Raw genomic sequence first — 27,592 nt, 5'->3', positions numbered from 1 at the left:
CACCTACACCTACAGCCTTTGCTAGAGCAGCGACAGGAGGAATACTGATACTATTGGTGTTATTAAACTCTTGATGACGTAGATGCTGCCAGTAATTCAGATGATTTCCAGCCGGGCTCTTCTGTCGAGGAGAACCTCTCCCTCCGCCGCCAATATGAATGCGGGCTTCTCCTCACATCCATTCCGAGGGAGGGTTGTCATGAGGGAACAGCGCAGTTGCGACAGCAGTAAACACGACGCCCTCAACCAACCTTTGCCTCTACGCCCGCCTCTCCAGTTAATACACTCCACTCTGATTGGCCCCTGGACATATCCCGAATACTATTGGCTTCCTGGCGTGTCAATAAACCGATTGGTGGAGTCTGTCTGGCTGTCGTGGCTGCAGTGCAGGGGAGGGGTTGGAGAAGGAGAAAAAAAGGTCTGCGTGTGTGTGAGAGAAGTGGCCACTGGGCTCCATGTCAGCGAGGAAAGAGACATTGTTACTTTCTTTTTGAGTCATCTCCCTCGCTTTTGTCTGGTTTTTAATTTGACCGAAATACTCATTGGCTGCTTTTGTCAGTATTTTCCGATATTGACAGCTGTCATATTTTTCCTGACAAACTTTCCAAAGTAGCAACGACGTGCCAGGTAAGCGGTTATGTTGAACGTTGTCGTTTTTTTGTTTCTGCGTTTGCCGTCTGTTTACGCTACAGTATTTCCCATTTCTGACCTGGCAAATGATGTTACATCAATATAACGTAATTACATAGTAGTAGCCTACCGTTACCATAATGTTCAGTTATAAAATGTTCAGCGTTTGAACATTCACATTAGAGAATCCTTCTACGTCACTGTTACATAACTGATTAAAGTTGTATTACCTAGCTATATCTTCACTTACTGTAAGAGATGCACACTTTTGCCCAGACTGTAACGTTATTGACTCGATTTGTCACTTGTGCCAGATGTGCCTATGTAATTAACATTAAGTTAAGTTGTTTTCTATTTGATGGTGTATGGATAATTGACCCAGCATTGTTTTATCATTGTCAAATATGTTTACCAACTGCTGAATATCATAGTAGCCTAAACGTGGCTGCCATGCTTAACTGGACGTAGTAGAATAGGTCATTGTTTTATGTTTGTCTTTTGTCACGCCCATCTTCATCCCAGCTGCAGACCAACATGTCTGACACCGTGCATCTGGATTTTCCATTATGGATATTCCATTTTACTTGATCTGACACTGACACAGATTTAACTGAGAAGTGGGTCACAAAAATGTCTCAGTCAGGGTTTAGTGGGGGGAACCCCCTACCTTAGAGGTCTTTGTTTCTTTCATCTTGGCAGCATCCGAATTTTCAAAACATTGCCGTTAGTGCAGCGAAGGCCATGCTGTTGTCTAGTCATAGACATAGCAGTGAAATGGTGTTTAAGTGTTTTGTTTACTACACTGGCATATATACATGCAATGTTAATCGTCAAGTAAACTACCTTATTCACCTGTACAGCCTACTGTGCAGTGTGCACACTATTTTTTTCTTGGCATCAGCATTACATTTGATGCAATGTGAAAGTGAGAACTTGGCATGGTTATTGATTTTTCAAGGAAATACTCCCAGGAATACCAATGGCATGTTTTCAGCAAATCACTTTGTACTTTACTGGTAAGTTAACGTTAAGTCAAGTGTCAGTTGGACATGACCTGTAAGCTTTGGAAACTGGGCCAGCAGCACACGGTCAAAAGTCAGGGTCCTAATCATTCGTCCTCTCTAACCTTTAGAGAGAGTTTCAACACTGGTGGAGTCAGACAAAGACAGCAGATCACAATATCTACCTTACACACTTAGGCCGGCTTTTACATGGTGAAACTTTCACCCAACTAATTTAGTTGCAGGTTGCAAATTGCATTTCCATGCAACTTGACAGTTACAGACAGTACAAGCAATTAAAAAATAAGTCTCATGCAACACGGTAGGGGAGTGTCACACTCCCAGTGACTCCCAAGTCTCCACCAAGGACACATGATATGTAATATGTCACCTAGAGACAAATGCTTAATTAACAATAGCTTTGTTTGAGCTACATCCAAATGAGCTTTTCCTTTTAACATCTGAGAGTTGGTTTTGACATACCAGTGAGTGACTGATTAGGATTGGTGTGGTCCTGTATGAAGCAATTCTATTTGTCACATCAGGAACCAACAGACATAATACTACTACTACTACTACTACTACTACTACTACATAGTTTTGTGGTACTTCTCGGACAGTACAATTGATAATCCTGCAGAGTTATCACAGAGGGTCTGCCATATAGCAGTGCAGTTCAACCAGTTGGTTTTTGGTAAATTTAGGGGTCACTGGGTTTTTGCTCAATAGAGTACCACAGGAATGAGTCTGGAAGGCCTGGATGTTAGCACTTACTACGTGTAAAAGTCAATGGGATTTTTGTAAGGGGATTTTGGTTAAATGCTTGAAATAAGGTATGTCTGTGGTTAACAAAAGTTTATGACACAGTGAACTTTGTGTTCAGCAAGATAATCTTCACAAATGAGGCCCACTTTTTAAGGCTGGCTTTACAGTTTACTACTGTAGTTGCAGGTTCCAAATTGCATGAAACATCATTCCCATGCAACTTGACAGTTACACAAAGCAATTCAAATAATCAAGTCTCGTGCAACACTGAGTTTATTTCACTAAAACAAGGGAGCTAGATTGGCAATTTTTCATCTGTCACATTGTTTCCTTGTTTTTATCAAGGGGAAGTGTAACTGCATCTTTGTATCTTATCGCTAAACGTCTTTGGGTGAATGACTGGCTACTCAAAAGAGTCCAATGCATCATTTCACACTCTATTCAAGGAGCTCCAATGAGCCTCAGGGGGAATGCAATTCTCCCAAAACTGACAACAAATGTTAGCAAAATGTTCAAACAACCCGCATGTTAATGTTAATTATGATAGGCGGTACCGTAAGTTAACGTTAGCCACCGGCTAACTGCAAAAAACAACAACATTTGTTTGTTGTCATGGCTCAGCTGTTTGACAAAATCCAAAACGTTAGCATTAATTACCAAACTTGCAGTTGAAGTCTATGAGGATAATCTCCTTCTAATCTCCTTCTGAAGGATACCATACCAAGATACCATAGTATGTTTATTTTGTTAATTTTGGTGCTAAGGAGTTGTTGAGTTGAAATATCAGTTGAAATTGGTTGAAATTATATCGCATCAACAATAGTTTGCCGAGCTCATGATGTCAAACAGCTGAGATGGCTCACCTGTTTGACATCATCATCTGACACGTTATCAGCATTTTGATTGGCTGTTGCGTGAAACTAGTTTCACAAAGTTGAGGGTTTTGCAACTGTTGCTGCTGAATTTCAGTCAGACAGGTTTCAAGTGTGTTGCAGAGGGCTTTACACCATGCAAAATATGTGATTTTCAATTCATGATTTTCGAAGCGTAAATGCATTTTTTAAATGCGATTTTTCAGAAGATGCTTCAAAAGTCATAGAAAGTGGTCCTCATTTGTGAAGATTACCTTCCTGAACACAAAGTTCACTGTTTCATAAACCTTTGTTAACCACAGACCTTATTTCATGCATTCAACCGAAATTCCCATACAACAATCCCATTGACTTTTACATGTAGGAACCAGGAAGTGCAGGGACTTCTCGGTAAGCATACAAAAATATGTCGTCTCTGCTGTACTTGATATACAGACACAATAGATAGTGGAAATATATATGGGTCACATAATTGCACAAGGAAGTTTCACAATGGACGTTTTATAAGCTTGTTGGCCTCCATTTGTCTTTGGCTCGTCTGATAGCCTCCTCAGTAGGCTACTACAGTATGCCCTACTGTACAGTATATCATAGAGATACTATTACATTGAGATACTGTTTGTAATTATGGATCCACTGGGAGCTCTTTTAGCAGAAGTAACACAGATAAATCATAATTCTTGTATAATAGCAGAAGCAAGTAATTCAGATGGTGAAAACTGAAAGGAAACTAGTCTACGCAGTACGCACATACATTATGATGACTCGGCTGCTCTGTGCTGCGATCCTCTTATGGTTTCTGCATGCACAGTCATTTACACTGCAGAGATGTAGGCTAGGCCTACCCTGTTTCATATATCATGCACAGTCATTTACACTGCAGAGATGTAGGCTAGGCCTACCCTGTTTCATATATCATGCACAGTCATTTACACTGCAGAGATGTAGGCTAGGCCTACCTGTTTCATATATCATGCACAGTCATTTACACTGCAGAGATGTAGGCTAGGTCTACCTGTTTCATATATCATGCACAGTCATTTACACTGCAGAGATGTAGACTAGGCCTACCTGTTTCATATATCATGCACAGTCATTTACACTGCAGAGATGTAGACTAGGCCTACCTGTTTAATATATCATGCACAGTCATTTACACTGCAGAGATGTAGGCTAGGCCTACCTGTTTCATATATCATGCACAGTCATTTACACTGCAGAGATGTAGGCTAGGCCTACCTGTTTCATATATCATGCAGTCATTTACACTGCAGAGATGTAGGCTAGGCCTACCTGTTTCATATATCATGCACAGTCATTTACACTGCAGAGATGTAGGCTAGGCCTACCTGTTTCATATATCATGCACAGTCATTTACACTGCAGAGATGTAGGCTAGGCCTACCTGTTTCATATATCATGCACAGTCATTTACACTGCACAGATGTAGGCTAGGTCTACCTGTTTCATATATCATGCACAGTCATTTACACTGCAGAGATGTAGGCTAGGCCTACCTGTTTCATATATCATGCACAGTCATTTACACTACAGAGATGTAGACTAGGTCTACCTGTTTCATATATCATGCACAGTCATTTACACTGCAGAGATGTAGGCTAGGCCTACCTGTTTCATATATCACGCAGTAATTTACACTGCAGAGATGTAGACTAGGCCTACCTGTTTCATATATCATGCACAGTCATTTACACTGCAGAGATGTAGGCTAGGCCTACCTGTTTCATATATCATGCACAGTCATTTACACTGCAGAGATGTAGACTAGGCTACCTGTTTCATATATCATGCAGTCATTTACACTGCAGAGATGTAGGCTAGGCCTACCTGTTTCATATATCATGCAGTCATTTACACTGCAGAGATGTAGGCTAGGCCTACCTGTTTCATATATCATGCACAGTCATTTACACTGCAGAGATGTAGGCTAGGCCTACCTCAGTGTAGGCTAGGCCCACCTGTTTCATATATCATGCAGTCATTTACACTGCAGAGATGTAGACTAGGCCTACCTGTTTCATATATCATGCACAGTCATTTACACTGCAGAGATGTAGGCTAGGCCTACCTGTTTCATATATCATGCACAGTCATTTACACTGCAGAGATGTAGGCTAGGCTACCTGTTTCATATATCATGCAGTCATTTACACTGCAGAGATGTAGGCTAGGCCTACCTGTTTCATATATCATGCAGTCATTTACACTGCAGAGATGTAGGCTAGGCCTACCTGTTTCATATATCATGCACAGTCATTTACACTGCAGAGATGTAGGCTAGGCCTACCTCAGTGTAGGCTAGGCCCACCTGTTTCATATATCATGCAGTCATTTACACTGCAGAGATGTAGACTAGGCCTACCTGTTTCATATATCATGCACAGTCATTTACACTGCAGAGATGTAGGCTAGGCCTACCTGTTTCATATATCATGCACAGTCATTTACACTGCAGAGATGTAGGCTAGGCTACCTGTTTCATATATCATGCAGTCATTTATACTGCAGAGATGTAGGCTAGGCCTACCTGTTTCATATATCATGCAGTCATTTACACTGCAGAGATGTAGGCTAGGCCTACCTGTTTCATATATCATGCACAGTCATTTACACTGCACAGATGTAGGCTAGGCCTACCTGTTTCATATATCATGCACAGTCATTTACACTGCAGAGATGTAGGCTAGGCCTACCTGTTTCATATATCATGCACAGTCATTTACACTGCACAGATGCAGGCTAGGCCTACCTGTTTCATATATCATGCACAGTCATTTACACTGCAGAGATGTAGGCTAGGCCTACCTGTTTCATATATCATGCAGTCATTTACACTGCAGAGATGTAGACTAGGTCTACCTGTTTCATATATCATCACAGTCATTTACACTGCAGAGATGTAGGCTAGGCCTACCTGTTTCATATATCATGCAGTCATTTACACTGCAGAGATGTAGGCTAGGCCTACCTGTTTCATATATCATGCACAGTCATTTACACTGCAGAGATGTAGGCTAGGCTACCTGTTTCATATATCATGCAGTCATTTACACTGCAGAGATGTAGGCTAGGCCTACCTGTTTCATATATCATGCAGTCATTTACACTGCAGAGATGTAGGCTAGGCCTACCTGTTTCATATATCATGCAGTCATTTACACTGCAGAGATGTAGGCTAGGCCTACCTGTTTCATATATCATGCACAGTCATTTACACTGCACAGATGTAGGCTAGGTCTACCTGTTTCATATATCATGCACAGTCATTTACACTGCAGAGATGTAGGCTAGGCTACCTGTTTCATATATCATGCAGTCATTTACACTGCAGAGATGTAGGCTAGGCCTACCTGTTTCATATATCATCACAGTCATTTACACTGCAGAGATGTAGGCTAGGCCTACCTGTTTCATATATCATGCACAGTCATTTACACTGCAGAGATGTAGGCTAGGCTACCTGTTTCATATATCATGCAGTCATTTACACTGCAGAGATGTAGGCTAGGCCTACCTGTTTCATATATCATGCAGTCATTTACACTGCAGAGATGTAGGCTAGGCCTACCTGTTTCATATATCATGCAGTCATTTACACTGCAGAGATGTAGACTAGGCCTACCTGTTTCATATATCATCACAGTCATTTACACTGCAGAGATGTAGGCTAGGCCTACCTGTTTCATATATCATGCACAGTCATTTACACTGCAGAGATGTAGGCTAGGCTACCTGTTTCATATATCATGCAGTCATTTACACTGCAGAGATGTAGGCTAGGCCTACCTGTTTCATATATCATGCAGTCATTTACACTGCAGAGATGTAGGCTAGGCCTACCTGTTTCATATATCATGCAGTCATTTACACTGCAGAGATGTAGGCTAGGCCTACCTGTTTCATATATCATGCACAGTCATTTACACTGCACAGATGTAGGCTAGGTCTACCTGTTTCATATATCATGCACAGTCATTTACACTGCACAGATGTAGGCTAGGCCTACCTGTTTCATATATCACTGAAAGAAGCGGGTCAGATGGGAAAGATTTGTGCTTTACGTCCCTAAAAAATGTAATAAAATAAGAACTGGCGATGTGTATTGTCACTGACACTTCACTGTTATGGCTAAATACTTGTGGTTACTTTGACCCAGTGCCATGATTTGGATAAAACCTCAAGACTAGTTTCCATCTAGATTATTTTTAGATTTGCGGTTGTCCTAAATGAATGATTGAGTGAGACTTGACCTGCCTTGAGTGTTCAAACCAAGTAACAATCAAGTAAAGAATCAATAGGCCGAGGTCATGTACTTGTACAAAGAAATATTAATCAAGTACAGCGTGATGTGGACATAGGTATAGATTCAGCACTAATGCCTTGCTTGCTTGCTTTAGAAAACAGAAATCCCTGATTATTTTTATTTTATTTGATCTAGTTTCAGTATGTCTGACTCATCATAGTGCGACATTATTGTACAAGTGAATTACCTCAGAGTTTAGGCCAACAAAACAGATCGGGTTAGTGAGAGGCTTGAAAACACGTGACTGCTCTTCCATTGAATATGAAGGCTAGAGGAGACATTTCTCTGTTAGACTTGCTCAGTGTCTGTGATCACTGTTAGTCTGGAGCCTCTAGGGAACCTTGTAGGCTGCTGCTGGTAAGATGAGAGGCACAGGCTGTCATCTGGGCCGGATAGACAACAATGCTCTCTTAAAGCAATTCAGTGAGGAAATGATAATACATTAAATTACAGTAGCATTGTTTTTTCCTCAGAATAATGGAGAAAATGAAAATAAACCACCATCTTTCTTGTGCTCAGAAGTCTATAGATTTCTTCTGATTTGAATCTATACATAGCATAAGCAGAGCCTTGCCTCATCAACAACCAAGAAGAAACGACAGCGTTTTCATGATTGTATCTCATAAAGCTCCGGCCAAATTCCTCCTATCTGCTTATTGAGGTGACAGCTGTTCATGTTGGTCTACATTTCTCGGAGGAAGCAGTGTTTCGTTGAACAGGAAGTTACTGTGCTAAATTGGAGGCCTCCTGTCACTGTTTTCTCCTTGGCTTTTGAAGTTTCGACAGCGAGGCAGTTTCTCTTTCACCAGCGTGATAATTATTCTAGTAAGCCTGAGACATGGTGCTGTCTGTCGTTTGCATGTAATGCCTGAAGATGTCCTGTGGGCATGTTATTTTCTTCATGTTAACGTAATCGTATTGCCTACCGTACCTACCTGTGATTGTGCAGGGCTGAGGAGGCGCGAGTCAGGATGGCGCAGTGGAACCAGTTGCAGCAGCTGGAGACCAGGTATCTGGAGCAGCTCTACCACCTGTACAGCGACAGCTTCCCCATGGAGCTGCGACAGTTCCTCGCCCCCTGGATCGAGAGCCAGGACTGGTGAGTGTTGTAACGAAATAGGAAAACATTTTGTTTTTAATTAAAAAAAATTCATTAAATGGCATTTACCGTATTCTCCACTTCCTTCAGACCTAACAAAGGTGCATTTTATACGTGTCATTTAGTCATATAGAGGTACTGGCAGAGAGCCACTTACCATGACTTGCTGATAGCTTGCTAGACACAGAATGAACTTCCTCATAACACCACTATGTGGATCTTGTACATATTCCAAATATTCTGAACATGTTCAGCTTTCAGAGATGTGGCCTTTTGCCAAATACAAATACCGTACCCAGGGAAAGATTCCCCCCAAATATATTTTTATTCAATTTTCAAATTAGGCAAAATATTAATCTCAGTATTTATACAATATGGGGAAAATTTTAGCTCAAGCATTCTGATGTCCGATAGCATAGCTTTTGGCTTCTCTTTGTTTCACTTTAAGCATGCTATGCCAGCATGAGCGGTCTGGATGAAGAAGGCACTGTCAAGTAGTAATAAAGATGAGAGGAAAAGAAATCCAGAGATGGATTGTTATTTTTTTCTCCAAACCATTCTCTGGGCTGCGTTCAAAACTGCAAGGTTGATGGGCTTTGACTTGTGCGGACGTTGGCTAGCTCCCGGGCCACCCATGGGTGGGACACAGGGTCTTTTGATGAGATCAAAGAGCAGGTTGTAGTGATTGCATGAAGGTAGGGTGTCAGCTCTGGAAGTTAAACGCATGAGTCATATCTTGTGCCAAACTAGTATTCTGATCACCTTTTCTCTTCTTCTTTTTTGCTAGGGCCTACGCTGCCAGTAAGGAGTCACATGCCACCCTGGTGTTCCACAACCTCTTGGGGGAGATAGACCAGCAGTATAGCCGTTTCCTGCAGGAGAATAATGTACTTTATCAGCACAACCTGCGCAGGATTAAGCAGCATCTGCAGAGCAAGTACTTGGAGAAGCCCATGGATATCGCTCGCATTGTGGCCCGCTGTCTGTGGGAGGAGCAGAGGCTGCTGCAGACTGCCACTACCGCTGCACAGGTAGGGGGCGCTGCACCACCCTATCTGTACAGACTTCAGTCCATGAATTTGATATGGTATAGCATTCAAACCAACTTGCATAACTTTGAAAGACATTGATAGACGATGCAGTGTATATGTTTATCTTTCCGCTGTAGGATGGCCAGACTGCCCATCCCACCGGGACAGTGGTGACGGAGAAGCAGCAGATCCTGGAGCACAACCTTCAAGATATCAGGAAGAGGGTGCAGGTGAGCTTTTGTCACACTTGACACTGAATAAACATGTAATATAAAGAGTAGTCACATATTTCAATGTGTATATCTTGACATAAATATGCAAAATATCATCTGTTCTTCTCCAGGATATGGAACAGAAGATGAAAATGCTTGAGAACCTACAGGATGACTTTGATTTCAATTACAAGACACTGAAAAGCCAAGGAGGTATACTTTTTAACTTTGTGCTCAGACCATAGCCGGTGGCACGGGTGGGCATTTGGTGGCTATAGAGACACTGCAGCAGCGCGTCATCATTCAGAAACCACGCCCAAAACGGGGAAAAACAGCCATCCCCCAATCCTGGCGTTCTCCTATGTCGCGTGTATGGTCGCGTCTTGCACACAAAGATCATATATACGGAACATTAACACTCCAACTTACTTCACTGACAGCTAGATCCACATTTTTCTTCTCGCCAATCCTCAATTGCTTCCTTGTTTTGCTCGGGAGTACAAAAAAAACTTTAACTGGCGATTTTTTACATTTGTTGTCTGCGCAGCCCACCACACCACAGCTTTTAGCTATGTTTAATTCAAGTAAAATGACGCTGGTGTGTGGAAGTGAACGGAGAGCTTTCCCCCATGATGGGAGGGGCCTATTTCATGCAGTGTCTATATGCCAGTCTAAATGGATTTTATGCCCCCCCCCCCCCCCCCCCCAAACGACTGAGCCCACTCATTAATGTTGTTTTGTTCGAGCATCACTGTCAGCTACCTATGACAGAGAGCCATGGAGCCAGGCAAGTGGAATGTAACATGACACCAGTCTCACAGTTCTTCTCATATAAATCGCCCTTCACTCTTTGAACTGCATTGATTCTCCAATACAGGACAAAGCGCGTTCCGACCAGTTCAATACGGGACACGTCGCCGGGGGAAAGGAGGGGGGGTGTGTGTGCGTTATGTTGAAAAATCATCCCCCCTCGCCTCGATCAGATTTAATGCCCACCTATGAATTAATGCCCACCTAGGAAGTTGTGTCTGCCTCCGGCTCTGGCTCAGACAAGAATTGATAAAAGGATTTTGTGACACCTAACCTTTTTGGAATAGATTAAACGCATCCAATTTCTTGGCTCACTGACATGTCCGCCCTTTCTTTGTTCAGAGTTGTCCCAGGACCTGAATGGAAATAGCCAGGCAGCTGCTACCAGACAGAAGATGGCCCAGCTAGAACAGATGCTGAGTGCTCTGGACCAGCTGAGGAGGGTGAGTCCAGTCAAAACACAGATAGAAGGAAATTTAATAAACAGGACTGTCATGAAGTGCTTTGCAGAAAACAAGGAGAGGAAGGAATGAGGAAGGAATGCAATGAGAATTAAAACAAGAAAGAACAACTACGTCACAAACTTAAACAAATGGCCGTGCAGGTACGCGCGTGTGTGCCTGTGCCCACATGTATGTCGAGTAGCACACGTAAAATCATCAAAGGAGAAACAGTGTAGCTGATAAAATGGCATTAAATGACGATAGATAATAAATGATTCATTATTAATAATTAGCACATTCAATTTGAGACATTAGATTAGATTAGATTAGATTAAATTTATTTCGAACATGGTGAAAAACAAAAACAAAAACAAAGATAAAGAATAAAAGAAATATAGGCAAGAAGTGCCAAACAATCAGTCAATTAGAATTCACAGCATACAATATACAGCAAATCCACAATCAATTTACATTTGTTTATCATGCCCGAAAAGAAGTAGGAAGAAGTTCATACTTATCAAGTCCTACCCCCTGTTTTATATCTATAGGCTTAATATGAAAGTATAATTATACTGTAATAACATGTTATACTACTGTAATAATATATAAGAGATGTGTGCATGCTCACATTTTATCCATAATAATATCACACATACTATATAGTTGTGCCTAGTACATTTGTAGCATACCATGTACACGTACTAAAACACTTGCGTGTATACACGCACACACACACACACACATGCACACACACACACGCACACACACACACGCACACACACACACACACACGCACACACACACACACACACACACACACACACACACACACAGATACCCACCCCCACACCCTCACACGCACTCCCACATACACATTTACAAACATTCACAATTGAATCGGACATAGTTACTTTATAGAATCCATTCTGTATCTATTTAATATCAAGTCTTTAAACCTCTGTTTGAATTGATTAAGTGATCTACATAACATCAATTCCTCACTACAGTTGTTCCACAGTAGGCTTGCCGTGATTTTAGGTGTTACCGGTGTTACACGGTGTTGGGGAATACACCGATTACATAACGTGCCCACCGGTAACACCTTTTGTTTTTATGGCGGAAGAATTGAAAGGAAAACTCCGCAGTTTCAGCGTGCGCCGGTGTAAATTACAATCGCTCCCTCTCGGCTGCAGTGTGGCTCCGCTGTTTTGGTTAGACCAGCAACTAATGTTAGTTAACGCTATACATCTTATGAACACAAATGATGCCCTCCTCATACACATGTAGGTAAGACCCTTAGCTAAGCCTGCATGCGTGTGCATACTGTTGTCACTGCGGGCCATCTCTGGAAATGTGCCTTTTTTTTCCACAGCGAAAAGTCGATGCTAACTTAGCATCAATGCTAGGGGGAGAGAGGACTTACCAGCATTCAGTCATTGCCTGCTTACTGCTGCTTGCTGGTATTGTTAATCCCATGTCAGAAAAAGTCTCCAGGTGTGTCGCTAACGTTAGTTTCTTTTGAGAAAGATTGTCTCCACGGGCGTCTGAAAAGTTGTCTCGAGTCAGATGTAGCCATGAGTTGTGATGCAGCCAGTGTTGTATGACTGTGAGCGTCCATGCTAACGTTAGTACTTTAAACAGCAGCAGCGTGCATCTTGTCTCTATGAACCTACAGAATGGACGGTTAAAGCATAGACTCTTGCTTACTTTAAAACTTGTATTATCAACATACATATAACGTAACGTTCACTCTAGTCTAGCTGCTATGGATACCCGACTGGTGTCTCACTGTTATTGTTCCCGGGAACAACATGCACTAGTAGGAACTAACAATCCTATTGTTTACATTTCCCGGTGTAACCGGTAATACCGGTCTGGTCACGTGCTTATCATTCGGTGTGAAAATGTTCACACCGTGTCATCACTATTCCACAGATTAACTCCTTTAACGCTAATACAGTGATATTTTGTATTTGTCCTGACGAGTTGTTTTTTGAACAAACAGGTTCCTCTTAAGTCATGATGACTTTCTCTCATTCAACCTTTGGATACTGTTAGGAAGTAATTGGTTTCTGGCTCTGTACATGATTTGGACCGTTCTGTAGGCAACCAGGTCTTTACATTTTAGTGTTTTTAGTTTGATAAAGTATGGGTTTGTCAGTTCTCTATAAGTGGGTTTGTTTATAATTCTTATGGCTCTCTTTTGAAGGATGAAGATTGGAGTAGTGTTAGTTGTATATGTGTTTCCCCACACTTCCACACAGTAGGTAATGTATGGGAGTATAAAGGAACAGTAGAGTGTGAATAATGAATTTTGATTGAGCATATCTTTGACTTTGTATAATATTGCAAATTGATTTTAATAGTTTAGCTTTTATATAATTTATATGTGGTTTCCAGCACAATTTATGATCTATTATAACATAAGAAATTTGATTTAAAATACTCTTTCAATTTCTACTTTGTTTATCATGAGTTTCTTGTTAGAGTTTATTGCACGATTGCCAAAGATTATGAATTTTGTTTTACTTAAGTTCACTGTTAGTTTGTTGGAGTCAAACCATCTCTTTAGCTTAATTAATTCAGTTTCCACAGTATCCAAACGTTGGTCAAGGTTCTTACCACAGCAAAATAAATTAGTATCATCTGCAAATATGATTGATTTTAGTAATTTAGACACTTCACAAATATTATTTATATATAAAATAAACAACAATGGTCCCAAAACCGAGCCCTGGGGCACCCAACAGGTCACATTCAATAATTCAGAACTGGAGTTGAGAACTTGAATATACTGGTTCCGATTCTCCAGATAACTGCTTAACCAAGCGTGTGCTACCCCTCTAATCCCATATCTGTATAGTTTCCTCATTAATAGGATGTGGTCAACTGTCAAAAGCTTTTTTTAGATCGAGGAAAACCCCTACTGCATATTCTTTATTTTCTATTGCTGTTGATATTTCCTCCACAAATTCCGTGAGTGCATATGCAGTTGTCCTATTGGTTCTGAACCCATATTGCTGATCATACAGTATGTTGTGTTTTGTGATGAATTCATTTAGTCTAATGTAACATATTCTTTCCAGTATTTTGGAGAATTGTGGCATTAGTATAATTACTGTAAACAAATGAGACCTTCACAGACAAAATTGGCAGCCTCTACACTGCTTTTTACATTGTGTGCCACTGGTTCAGATTTCATTGGAAAATGGATGGTGAATAAGTTCACACCAATCAGCATCCTATGAGGCAGGCTTTGGTGTGACGCCAGTGAGAGTGAGTCTGTGATATACGTGATAGAAAGATAGTTCATCCAATCATCTGCCAGGTATTTTAAGTGCCTTACTGCCTGCCCTTTGAAACTGTTTCCCCGAGTGACTCCTTCCAAGATGGTTATGAGAAGGAGTGTTGTTACTGTGATCGTCATCTTGGTTGATTTACACCATGCTGGTTATCTCTCTTGTAGCAAATTGTGACGGAGCTTGGAGGCCTGCTGACCGCCATGGACTTTGTTCAGAAGAACCTGACAGATGAAGAACTGGCTGACTGGAAGCGGAGGCAGCAGATTGCCTGTATTGGAGGACCGCCCAACATCTGCCTGGACCGCCTGGAGACATGGTAACCCAAAGCTCCAAGGGAAAACAAACATTTCCTCAAGGCTGCACAGTTAATTGCGTATGATGGGATAGCTTGATTATTGTAGTTTCCACAGTTAATAGTTGTATAATATTGACCTATCAGCAATATTGCAACATGTCATTTCATTTAGAATGTCCATTGTAGCTGAAAAGGCCGAATGGTTTTGATATGTCAAAAGTGCAGTAAAATAATTTTGTTCCACAAATCATCACGACTCATAATCATTATTAATAATCGTGTTCATAATATGTAGAAAAATAAGCAGGGTTATCCTATACACCATAATTACACAGCCGTGCTTTTCCTTTTTGTGACCCACCATCATCTAGAACTAAATTATTTCTTTGCTTAACATGCTGGGCTCTCCTGACACTATCATAATCAGTCCATATAACCAGCTAGACTAGTGGGCTGATCCGTAAGCACTTCATCCAGGACGTTTGACTCTAATTGAATGTAATTTCCTGACCAGGATCACATCCCTGGCTGAGTCCCAGCTCCAGATCCGTCAGCAGATCAAGAAGCTGGAGGAGCTGCAGCAGAAGGTGTCCTACAAAGGAGACCCCATCATCCAGCATCGGCCCGCCCTGGAGGAGAAGATTGTGGACTTGTTCAGAAACCTGATGAAGAGGTGTGTGCTGAATCCCCTCTGTGTATCTACTATCTACCCAAACACATTTTCGCTAATGGCTTGACACCACAGATTCCTGGATATAGGCTTCCATCGCATTAAATATTCATCAGACACTTTTGTGTAATTGTGTTTTCTCACCGGCTTTTATATGTGGTGTTATTGTGATGTTTGCTGGAAACTGCTCTGAAATATAACCCATTCTGTGTTCTAGTGCTTTTGTCGTTGAACGACAGCCCTGTATGCCCATGCATCCGGACCGACCACTGGTCATCAAAACAGGAGTGCAGTTCACCAACAAAGTCAGGTAACTTACAGGCTTCTGAAACGTTGTATATCACAACCAAATACCTGATGCCATTCAATACAAATGAGGAGGGCAAGGCCTAATGTGTGCATTGGTTTCTCTTTGACTTTTCTAGGTTACTCGTCAAGTTTCCTGAACTCAATTACCAGCTGAAGATTAAAGTTTGCATTGACAAGTGAGTTTTTCCTAAGTTTCTAACATTTTTATGAGTCTAGTCAGAGACATGCATGTGACTCAAGATCTTCCATGCTCTGCTCCCAAAGAAAGTTCCACTTCACTGATTTGAAATTATTTTTCAGGGAATCAGGGGATGTGGCTGCTATTCGAGGGTAAGAATGCTCTTGCTTTTCTTCAGTATTTCAACTCTTGAGCATTTATATTGTGTAGAGGCTGTCAATAACTCCCTGTTTCTGCCATACCTTGATATTTTTAGGTCCCGGAAATTTAACATCCTGGGCACCAACACAAAAGTTATGAATATGGAGGAATCCAACAACGGCAGCCTGTCAGCCGAGTTTAAACACTTGGTGAGTTAGAGAGGCAAAACACGTTACAGTTGGCAATGATGATCTTGTTTGATAAAAGCCTGCTTGACTGCTGACTTCCTGTGTCTTACAGACGCTGAGAGAGCAGAGGTGTGGTAATGGCGGCCGGACAAATAGCGATGTGAGAACTATTTCTAACACTTCTAACACTATTTCTAACACTTTCTAACTATTTCTAACTATTTCTAACACACAGAGAGCAGATATTCTATATATGAGGCTGTAACAGTTTTAACTGATGTAACGAACTTCTTTCATGAGCTCTGATAGACAGGAGCAACACATACAGTCACATTTGTATTTATTCAACAGAGGTCTGAACAAAGTTTTTTTTCCCTCTTTCTCTAGGCTTCTCTGATTGTCACAGAAGAGCTCCACCTTATAACCTTTGAGACAGAGGTCTATCACCAAGGTCTGAAGATCGATCTGGAGGTGAGGATCAGTTCTCAGTGTCATGGACTGAGAGGTATCAGTTTCTTAAGTCTAATGCCACATAAGAACTCAACCAAGTAATAAAAAATATCTTTCGGTCAGTAAATACGAAAGCAAAACTACACAATCTAGATGAATGAGTGATTATAATAAGGAAACCCCCCTCCCCCAGACCCCAGACTGGATGCATCTCCACAGCATGTAGATGAGCTTGTAGTCAAAGATGTTCCCCATTCATTGCAGTGCTCATCAACCCACCCACTGACATGTCCCCGGTTACCATCAGTGCCACAGCTAGTGCCACAACCTGGCCTTGCTGTGATCCAAGAAGAATTTGTCTGGTTAGGAGCAATACAGCATCTGTGTAAACATGCCAAACACACAGCCAAAAATAGAGAGTATTCATGTTAGAGTTTAATCTTGTGTAATCAGTCTCACTTAGACGGGAGGAATTGCTCTAGAAGTCCTATTACGAGGATAAACACTCAAATGGACAAACACACCAGAAGAAGCAGAAATGTTAAGAGTTAAAGCCTATGTCTGAAAGGATTTGGAAAGCGATTCAAACAAGAGAAAGAAAGATAGATCACACTGAAGTTTTCTTGTGGTTTCTGTTGGTGTAGACTCACTCTCTGCCAGTGGTCGTCATTTCTAACATCTGCCAGATGCCCAACGCCTGGGCCTCCATCCTGTGGTACAACATGCTCACCAACCACCCCAAGGTAAGACAACACCCCCTGGTGGAGTGTAGCTGAACTCGGCTACTGAAATGTTCATGCTATTTTTTTTATTTTTATTAGATGGTTTGATGCATTTTGACCAGTGTGTCTCTTTGTGTAGAATGTGAACTTCTTCACCAAGCCTCCAATAGGGACGTGGGACCAGGTGGCTGAGGTGCTCAGCTGGCAGTACTCCTCCACCACCAAGAGAGGTCTGACCATCGAGCAGCTCACCACGCTGGCTGAGAAGTTACTAGGTGAGACGATGCACCTGAAAGTCTCCACTAATGCTCAAGACTGTCCACTCGCATTATCCAATGTCATATAATGTGTAATATTAATGCTGTTGTTGTGATTCCAGGACCTTGTGTCAACTACTCCGGCTGTCAGATCACCTGGGCCAAGTTCTGCAAGGTACGTCACCTACTCATCGCTCATGATTCAAGCTGGCATCCTGCCATTGTGATGCTTCAGGTCAAGCTAATGTTCCCTTTCCCTTCCCAGGAAAACATGGCTGGCAAAGGCTTCTCCTTCTGGGTGTGGCTGGACAACATTATTGACCTGGTGAAGAAGTACATCCTGGCACTGTGGAATGAAGGGTGAGAGGTCATGCTGTGTTTACAGTCCAACTCTTGGGACTGTGGGGGGGACAGTCCCCCAGCGGTCACAAGAATGCCTGCTGGCTGCCATCCATACTGGAGAGGGTTCATGACATGCAGTTCATATTCTGAACTCTTATGGCTACAGTGATATTGTCCTGATAAGAGCAGAGGCTAATCCTGATCAGTATAATGTATGTTTTACTTACAGTATAATGTATGTTTTAATGACAGTATAATGTATGTTTTATTTTAGTTACAACGAGATTGAACTAACAGGTGTGTTTTGTGTAAAAGGGTTGGAACTTATCAAGTTCGGCTGCTAAGTTGCTGCTGCTCTCCAGTTTAGAGTGAACCTTGCTTGACCCAAGAGCAGAAAACGGACAGAACTGTAACCCAAAAGTTCGATTTTATTACAGTCATTGAATGTTAGAAATACTAAAATCTTGGGGGATGGTGAACATAGTACTCAGGAGTGATGGTAAATAAGATTTACATTTTAACTGGGTTGACCATCCTTTTAAGAGTCTTCTTCTTCTTCTTCTTCTTCTTCTTCTTCTTCTTCTTCTTCTTCTTCTTCTCCTTCTTCTTCTTCTTCTTCTTCTTCTTCTTCTTCTTCTTCTTCTTCTTCTTCTTCTTCTTCTTCTTCTTCTTCTTCTTCTTCTTCTTCTTCTTCTTCTTCTTCTTCTTCTTCTTCTTCTTCTTCTTCTTCTTCTTCTTCTTCTTCTTCTTCTTCTTCTTCTTCTTCTTCTTCTTCTTAATAATATAATAAGTATGTATTTATTTGTACTTTGTGTTGCCTTTCTGCAGGTATATCATGGGCTTCATCAGTAAGGAGAGGGAAAGAGCCATCCTGAGTCCTAAGCCTCCTGGCACCTTCCTGCTGCGCTTCAGTGAGAGCAGCAAGGAGGGGGGCATCACATTTACCTGGGTGGAGAAGGACATCAACGGTGAGGAAAGCCACAGTCACCATGTTGTTTTTTCCTGTCTTGCGCCATTTTCAGGATGCGGGAGTTTTTGCTGCTGTGTCACTGGGCTTCCTTGTGTGTTGTAGGAAAGACCCAGATCCAGTCAGTGGAGCCCTACACCAAGCAGCAGCTCAACAGCATGTCCTTCGCTGAGATCATCATGGGCTACAAGATCATGGACGCCACCAACATCCTGGTTTCTCCGCTCGTCTACCTCTTCCCTGAAATCCCCAAAGAGGAAGCCTTCGGGAAGTACTGCAGGCCAGAAGCCGCCCCCGAGCCTGAGATGGGAGGAGACCCTATGAGCAGTAAGTCATTGCCTCATATGCCCATGTTCCAGAAACAACACATATTGCTTGGTACACTTCATTTCTTGATTTGCTTCAGTAATTTTAAGCAAATGTTTTAATGGGAAGAGGTAACAACAGTTTTGTTTTGTCTTTATTTCCAACAGTTACTCAGCCATATCTGAAGACGAAATTCATCTGTGTTACCCCGTAAGTATCTGTTTCTCTTCCCTCATCTTAAAGTCATCCATATTTACTGGACGGACATCTCATGCCACTCGGTGACCTCTGCTTATCGTCTTGTTTTTCTCAGAAAGAAACATGATTTTCAGTGAAAGTTCTTGCTCAAGTTTCATGCTCAACTTTTCTTCCTTTTTATTTTGACACGAGTGACACAACTGATGATAAAGCTGTTTTCACTCTTACTGTGACTCACTATCTTTCCTGGAGGAACCATGTGAGAGGGGTCTAAACCTCTAAAACTGTACATACCCATTAGCAGCTAGTTGGTTGGTAGTTAGTAATTATGAGAATATAAAGATAAATTCCATGACTGGATGCTGTCTACATGCGTCTGTGGACATGTGGCATTTCTTAACACTCACCACAAATTAATTGTAGATTCATTCACAAATGTCTTTGCATTGGATGATCTACTGTATATGGGAGGGAAGGGGGTTGGAGTCCGAGTGACAGGTAAGTGTGAGGTCCACTGAGATCAGAGGGGTGTATGCACAGGCCAGTTATCCACAGGTGGTCTGGATGGTGGTGGTGGGTGTGATAGCATTGCTGCCCGCTTTGCTCAGTGAGATCCTGACCTGTCTCCGTAGGTGCCCCTCCGTGTTCATGGACTTTCCGGACAGTGATCTGCTTGGGAGCGCCTTCCCAGGGTAGGCGCTGGGCGAGGTGGCATGTAGGGCTGCGTATGTGTGTGTTTATGTGTGTGTGTGTGTGTGTGTGTGTGTGTGTGTGTGTGTGTGTGTGTGCGCGTGCGAGCGTGCGTGCGTGCGTGCGAGCGTGCGTGCGAGCGTGCGTGCGTGCGTGTGTGAGTGTGTGTGTGCATCCTCTCACTTTTGTCTGTGTGTTTGATGGCTGCGTGAAAAAGGACCTTAGCACAGTTCCCCCAAACAACCTAACTCCCGTTTTTTGCTTCCAACTCACAGCCTGGTCCTAATACTAGAGCATCTCCCCACCATTTCATTAAACTTGCCTTTGTTTCAGGTCAGCCTGTATTTCACAGTCACTTTCCTCATCACAATTCATCAACCAAATCCATTTGAACGCATTTGTTAACAGATTCCAGATTTTAGTGCACAGCAACTACAGTTAAACATTCATATCCAGTTTCTTCTGGTTTGCAACGGTTCACAATACCATAAATAGAGAGACAAGCTAAAGCCATGTCAGAAAATTATTTTGTAGCGTACATATTGTTATGGATTATCTGTTAACATTGAAGAAAAGTCTTCACAGCTCAACCAAGGCCTGTTCGATCCACTAATTAACTGACTGCGCTAACCCACTACTGTTGCCAAGGAGCAGCTTCCATTAACACCAATCAATTTGGCATTTCATTTGAAATATTTAAGGACATTCCTCCACAGCGCTCCCTTCTTTCATCTACTGTCATCTTGGCTGAATTTCACAGATGACTTGCACATTGACACGAGGGCTGGCTTATCCCTCAGAGTACGATGAGGCTCAAGGAGTAACATTTTCACTAATCAGGCTCAGGCCCACAGATGTCTGTACTTAATGAGGCAGAATCACAGTCTTTTTTACTTGTGATAAACTGGTGGTCAGTGTGTTGAAAGAGTTGAGTAGTTGACTGTTGGCAGGGGTTTTCCTCCATAGAGAAATCTTTGGCTCCCCCAAAAGAGGTTTTAGCCACCCCCCAAAGGCCTGATATATTTGGACAGGACAACCTGACTGCATATTAACTCAAAATCAAGCATTTTTACTTGATCATTTTAGACAATTTGAAAGTTAAAGTCTCACATTTGTACAGTGAAATGACTATGTCTGAAACTCGGGGTGGTGTGAAAACACATTGCTCCATAAATTCCGGTAATGACTGATATATTTGTGTTCAGGATAACCCTGACACTAACCCAAAAGTCAAATGTAGCTCAGTAAGCATAAAGCATGATACTGACATGCTTAGTCACCCCACAAAGGCCCATTCTGAGCCAGGAAAAACCCTGATTGGCTTATCACTACTGGTAATGATTTTATCACACATGACTGTCATGACTGTACGGAAGCGTAATGCATTCACTTGAGAGAGAATAATTTGCCCTATTTTTCTTAATTGACAAGATACTTATCTCAGAATTCTGAGAACAGGTTTCATGGGGAAAAAAATTATGTTTTTCTGAATTAACGAGATACAGTACCTCAAAATCCTGTGAGAAGCTGTCACCTGCATGGAATAGCCTACGATTGCTGCTGTTAATCAGCCTGACCCTCCAACAGTGCATATCTGAGCAGATATTTTTTTAATTAAATTAAATGTTTTCAAAAAATGTACCGAACAATAAACATACATCTTTGACATTTAGCATTGTAATGTGGTGCTACCAGCCGCATAAGGTGCCCATGTGTTTGCACAAGACATTGTGCACGGGATCCCACGCCAGGGGTCCATGGGAAACCAGCCGGGCAAGCCGTCCATCATCCCCAACCTCAGTCACTAGTCATTCTTAAGCTCGTTAAGGGGTTCCTGATATTTGAGAACCTTCTAAGCGAGTTGGCTCTCAGGAACCCCAGTCTCTCCATCTGTATAACAGAGATCATGTCCATCAGCCACACCTGAAAAGAAGGTGAAGAGGAGGACTTCCATTCATTAAAAAGTATTTTGGCGACAGTTGTCCCCATGTCAGAGATTGCTGCACGCTCTAGGGAAGTTCAGAGAGGACTCTGAGCAGCCGAAGATGGCGAGTTCTGCCTCCGGCTGCAGGGTTACTTTGTAGGCCTTAGAGTACCAGTCAAATATTTTGGCCCAGAATCCCGTTAGTGAAGGGCAGAACCAGAAGGCATGAGATACTATGCAGGTCCCTATTCTCCCACAGGCCTTCGGCGCTAAAACGGGCCTTAAACGCAAAAAAACGTGCCTTGCGCCTGTTTCGGGAAAATAGCAATAGGCTTTAGGCTGCCAAATGCGCTTTAGGCCGAATGGGCGTGGCGGAGTCCCTGAATGCGCCGAAGTGGGCGTGGCGGCGCTAAATACCGGCGTACTACTATCTTCCAGCCATCTTCCGACCTGGCCGACTTTTAGCGCTTTGCGCTTTTGAAAAGCTGGCCTAAAGCAGGATTCTGTGCACCGGGGACAGGAAAGTGAATGGAGAATACAATATATAGAAAAAAATACTTTAGAATACAATAGAATATAAGATTGCAACCCTTCTCAGGCTTTTTGGGTGAAGCTGTAATGCAGTTTCATAAATTTAGTTTAGGCTATCATAATAATCCCCATTTATGTGTAATATAGCTCTACGTTTTATTACCCCCCCCCCCCCCCGAAATTAGCTAGGCTACTAATATTACTAATATTCCTAATTAATATGTATTATTATTTCATTCAGATAATTGACATTATAGGCATGTATATCGTTTAATGTGAGAGAAAGGGAGAGAGAAAGAAAGAGAGAGAGAAACTGGATCAACTGTTGTGTAGCGCTTCTTCAAACCCCACTCTTCATTACAGCTATTCATTACAGAATTGTCTGTTGTATTTATTTTTTCTGTGTGCAAAGCATAGAAAGTTATAATTATTTCCAAATGTTTCCCCCGTCTGTGGCAGCGGAGCTGTCCGAGGTGCTGAACAAGCGCAGCGCATAGACGGCCACCTGGGGCGGCTCACTCAGGCGGTCCAGGACTGGGCGCGGGGCGTCGGCGGGGTAATTCTCCTCCCCAAACAGTGCGCGATGGTACATTTGAACCTGAATGGATAGATGAATAAACAACTTAAGTAAAGAGTTGTTTTGTAGCTATTCAAAATGAATGGTGGACAGATATATCACCTGATTCGCCAGCACCATCTTCTCCTCAGCTGTGAATTTAGTGGATCGGTTTTGGTCTGCCATATTGATCACACTGCGCCAGCTGCTGCCAATCTGGCTTTTAAAGCCCCTCTGATTGATTACTGAAGATTTTATTGAGAATGAACATATTTGTCAGAGCCTGTGGGCAGGGGGTGGGGGGGACGCATATATAGGCCAAATAAAATACTATTACTCAATAATAAAATCCTGTAAATTAAATAGAATTAAGTTATCAGATCCAGTAAAAGTGATAGGTGTCATTCAGAGGATGTTGCATCGTGCAGTGGGGGAGGAGAGATAAAACGATATCATTCTGGCCATCTAATCTCATGACATCCAGCCATAGGCAATATTTTTTTCTATCAGATGCATTTAGAAATTATTTTCACTTTGGTCTTGCTATAGTGTAGCGTATTTACATGCTTGCAGTATTTTAACTGCAGTTATTGGTTTGAGAAGCATAATAATATGGAATAATAGCCTATATATGGAGATAGACAGACCGGATGAAGGGAGGGGGGGGCGGCGGAGCCCTTGGCTTTGTCTGGTTTTACCGGATTTGTCCAGGAATTGGAGCTTAAAAGGCAAGCGTGTGTCTCTTCCCTGCAATTCTCCAATGAGCGGACAATGCATAATTTTACGCTTAAAAGGCGTGGTTATAATGGTTGAGGCTGAGTTTAGCGCCGATACCAAGATATCAAGTGCGCCTTTCCACGCCCACTGCTTTGCGCTGCGGCTGGCGTTCGGCCTAGAAACTGCGCGGCTGCAACGATAGAGCCCACTATGCCCTCTGACACCTGACACCTGTCGCACAGTGGTGAGACAGAAGGGAAGATCTTGTGTAATGTATGCTTGGAGTAATGAAGATGATGAGCGACTTTAAATTGGATCAGCTGGTGTCTGCTAGCCTGGTAAACCAGCCGGTCACGTGATCTCACATTTCATTTCATGTGAGTTCACGTGACCGGCTGGTTTACCAGGCTAGGTGTCTGCTATTAATTGAGCAGAGATATACCACAGACAGACTTCTTTCCCATATAATGTCAGATAAATCAATACCAAGTTCCCCCTGCCACGCTTCTCTAATCGTCTCAGTAGAGGCTGGATTGCAGTTGTCAAACAGACATACAAATCTGGAGATCAAAAGATGTTTGGAGTGAGGAGGGCTCAGCAATACATCGAAAAAAGCATGCTGTGTTTCAAAGGCACGAATCTTGGAACGACCATAACTTCTGGTTTGCAGGTATCTAAGCCAGTTTGTGCCGGGCAACTCAAACTTCCTCTTCAGCAGATTTTCCATTAAAACTTTTCTCTAAATTCTGAGATAATTATCTTGTTTAATTAAGAACAACAGGGCATTTCTTCTCAAATGGATGCATTACGCTTCCGTTTGACTGCAAGTACGTATGCTGACATGACAGTATGGCTGCTGGGATCCACATGGGACAATGTATGACCATCAGTGCATATTCTCAGTGTTTGCATCGTGTAATGTGTGTTTTTGTTGTCTCCCCCCCCCCTTTTTATGCGTGTCCACAGCACAAACTCTGGGAACACCAGTGATCTGTTCCCCATGTCGCCTCGCACCCTGGACTCCCTCATGCACAACGAGGCCGAACACATTCCAGGACCCTTGGGTGAGTCAGTTACACACACACACACACACACACACACACACACACACACACACACACACACACACACACACACGATGGACCTAATATTAATGCCTGTATTTGGATTTCTTTACCACAGATTCGCTCACTTTGGACATGGAGTTGAGCTCCGATGTGGCATCACCTATGTGAAGACACTTTTCATTGTTTGTTTGTATCTTCCATGCTCCTGTTTTCCTAAATATCTTCCTTGGGATACTGTTTTTTTTATGTTGTGATGGAGGTGTCACTCTGCCTCGATACACAGTCTGCTCTGTACAGAGGCATCTTGTCCTGTGTATCTTTCACACAATATTGACTTTAAGGATTTTAAAAGTTTTTCTTTTAAAGACATCGCCACTTATTTTTAGGATTTGACAGTCCACTGGTAGCTTATTGTGTGTGTGTGTGAAACTGTCGCTTGATACTGACATGTTGTATTTTAGGCAGCATCCTGTCCCCATGCCGTACTTCATCATCCAAGTGGATGTTTAAAAAAAAAAGAAAAAAGTATCTTGAAGTATCAGAAATTTTATTTTTTGAAAAAATGTATTTTTGCTTTCTTGACTCTTTAATATGGTTTTGATTTCATGTATTAACTCATGTTTTTCTTTGTAGATGAAAATGTAAAGAGAATAGTTGTATAAGCTATGCAGCTCTGGAATTAAACATTGATCGCTGATTAATATTATAATTTTTATTTTATTTTTTCATTGATTAACGTTATGGGCTTTTTCAGGATTTATACCGTATATATTTTTCTCTTTCTTTTAATCCCTGCCAAAAGTGACACCATGCGTTTCACAATCTCCCGGGTGCTTTACAATACTTTCTTCCTGAACATTGCTGATGCAGAGCAGATCTGATGTGTTATAAAACTGTAGATATAAGAAATGACAATGAATTTCAGTCACTCCTGAAGGCCATTTGTCTGAAAACTGTTTTTGTTGTCATTTGTCTTAATATTGTAAATAATTGAGATTTTCTCTCGGCTCCTGCATCCACACAGTATAATCCCAATGCAGCAAACCTGCAAATGCGGTTCTCCGAAAACAGACAGTTTTTGTTGTCAGCCCACCTTAAATACTGTAATTTGTCATAATGTGAATTGCACTTGTCATTGAAATTTGCAGTTGGATGTTTTTGTAGCGCCTGAATTCACCTGATATCATCTGTTATGTAACACAAGTTAATCACTTTATGTATGATTTACTTCAGCCCAAACATCTGTTATTTAAATTAAATAACCATAGATGTTACAGAATGCAATTTCACTCTGACGAAGAAGATGTACACAGTTATGTCGTTGATTTTAATCCTTACTTTTGAGTTATCCCACCATGCAAGCCACACATTTGTCCATCACTTCATGAAATGCTCTTCTGTGGCTCCACTGTATATCATGTCAAAGAAGTTTTTCTGTAAAATATGCTGTAACTATTCAATAATGAGGTAATAAATGAGTTAGCACTAAAAGAAAAGAAATTTAATGATCTGTTTGTATAATGCCACTTGACTTTTTGAGTAAAAAATACAAAATGGCAGGTTTGCTTAGGGTTTGCACATTTAAAAGTGTTAAGAAAAGATCACAGACAAAAATTATTTGACCAATAATTGTATTTATTTATTTATTTATTTATTTATTTATTTATTTATTTATTTATTTATTTATTTATTTATTTATTTATTTATTTATTTATTTATTTGATAATCTCTTAACAATTGAGATGTGTCAGTGAATGAATTATATACAGAGGGTTTATATTCCCATGTTTCTTTTTTAAATACAGCATTTTACCGTAAAACAGAACACATGATGTAATAGAATAGAAGACATATTAATCACAGACTGTTCCTGGTATTGTCCGTTTTCTAGCGGATTCTGATGGATCTGTGATTGCTGGAAAGTACCACTTCCTCCTTTCACTTTGATGAACCCAGCTGGAGTTTTTTTTCTCTGGACTTTTGATGACAGGTCTTCCAACTCATTGGCCTTCCCTGACCTTCTGTGGTGACAAAAGGTGAGCTTCTGGAAAGCCCATTTGACATCATTGTAGACATCACTACATCCTCGTACTATGCTATGGTTCCTTTTTTTAAACCTTTATTTATACAGGGGAAGTCTCACTGAGAGCAATGCTCTCTTTTTCAGGAGCGCCCTGTTCACATTCACACACACATTCACACCTGGAAGGTACCCAGTACAACCACAGTCTGATCTGCTGACCACTGAGCAGCTCCACTGGAGCGGTTGGGGTTAAGGGCCTTGCTCAAGGGCACCTCAGTGGTGGTAATAAGGGAGGGGAAAGTTCTGCTTTTTCACTTTCCATACCCAGATTTATCCTGCTGGGATTGAACCAATGACCTTCCAGCCACAAGCTCGCTTCTTTAACCTTTTAGGCTACGACTGCCACATGGTTAATTTTCTACATCTGAGAAATAATGCACAAAAGCTTCATACATTAGCACATTTTGACTGCTGGAATTTCTGTTCACCTTCTGTCTTTTCGAGAATATGTGACGACTGAGATAGAACTATACATTTTTTACATCAAAAGTCCCACAAAAAAACCTAATAGT

The 27,592-nt window shown here is 41.7% G+C and overlaps 1 protein-coding gene across 2 annotated transcripts; it reads left to right on the top strand.

Annotated features, from left to right (window-relative positions):
- The first annotated feature begins 426 nt into the window (after positions 1–426).
- On the top strand, positions 427–26,482 carry stat3 (signal transducer and activator of transcription 3 (acute-phase response factor)). Of its 2 annotated transcripts, XM_083648613.1 has the most exons (24): positions 427–627; positions 8,542–8,691; positions 9,479–9,722; positions 9,860–9,952; positions 10,066–10,147; positions 11,087–11,187; positions 14,654–14,805; positions 15,299–15,457; positions 15,672–15,764; positions 15,880–15,939; positions 16,064–16,093; positions 16,198–16,291; positions 16,383–16,430; positions 16,658–16,741; positions 17,365–17,463; positions 17,582–17,717; positions 17,822–17,874; positions 17,965–18,059; positions 18,870–19,009; positions 19,114–19,335; positions 19,482–19,524; positions 20,145–20,204; positions 24,897–24,994; positions 25,113–26,482. In XM_083648613.1, exons 2-24 carry the CDS (start codon positions 8,564–8,566, stop codon positions 25,163–25,165), a joined length of 2,367 nt encoding a protein of 788 aa, XP_083504739.1. In that variant the 5' UTR covers positions 427–627; positions 8,542–8,563; the 3' UTR covers positions 25,166–26,482. The 2 variants fall into 2 exon arrangements, with proteins under 2 accessions (XP_083504739.1, XP_083504740.1); XM_083648614.1 differs by lacking the exon at positions 20,145–20,204.
- Positions 26,483–27,592: the final 1,110 nt, after the last annotated feature.

The sequence above is a fragment of the Poromitra crassiceps genome (assembly GCF_964638095.1).
Source record: "Poromitra crassiceps genome assembly, chromosome: 13".
Classification (NCBI taxonomy): domain Eukaryota; kingdom Metazoa; phylum Chordata; class Actinopteri; order Beryciformes; family Melamphaidae; genus Poromitra; species Poromitra crassiceps.
This window is presented reverse-complemented; position numbering and strand designations above follow the sequence as displayed.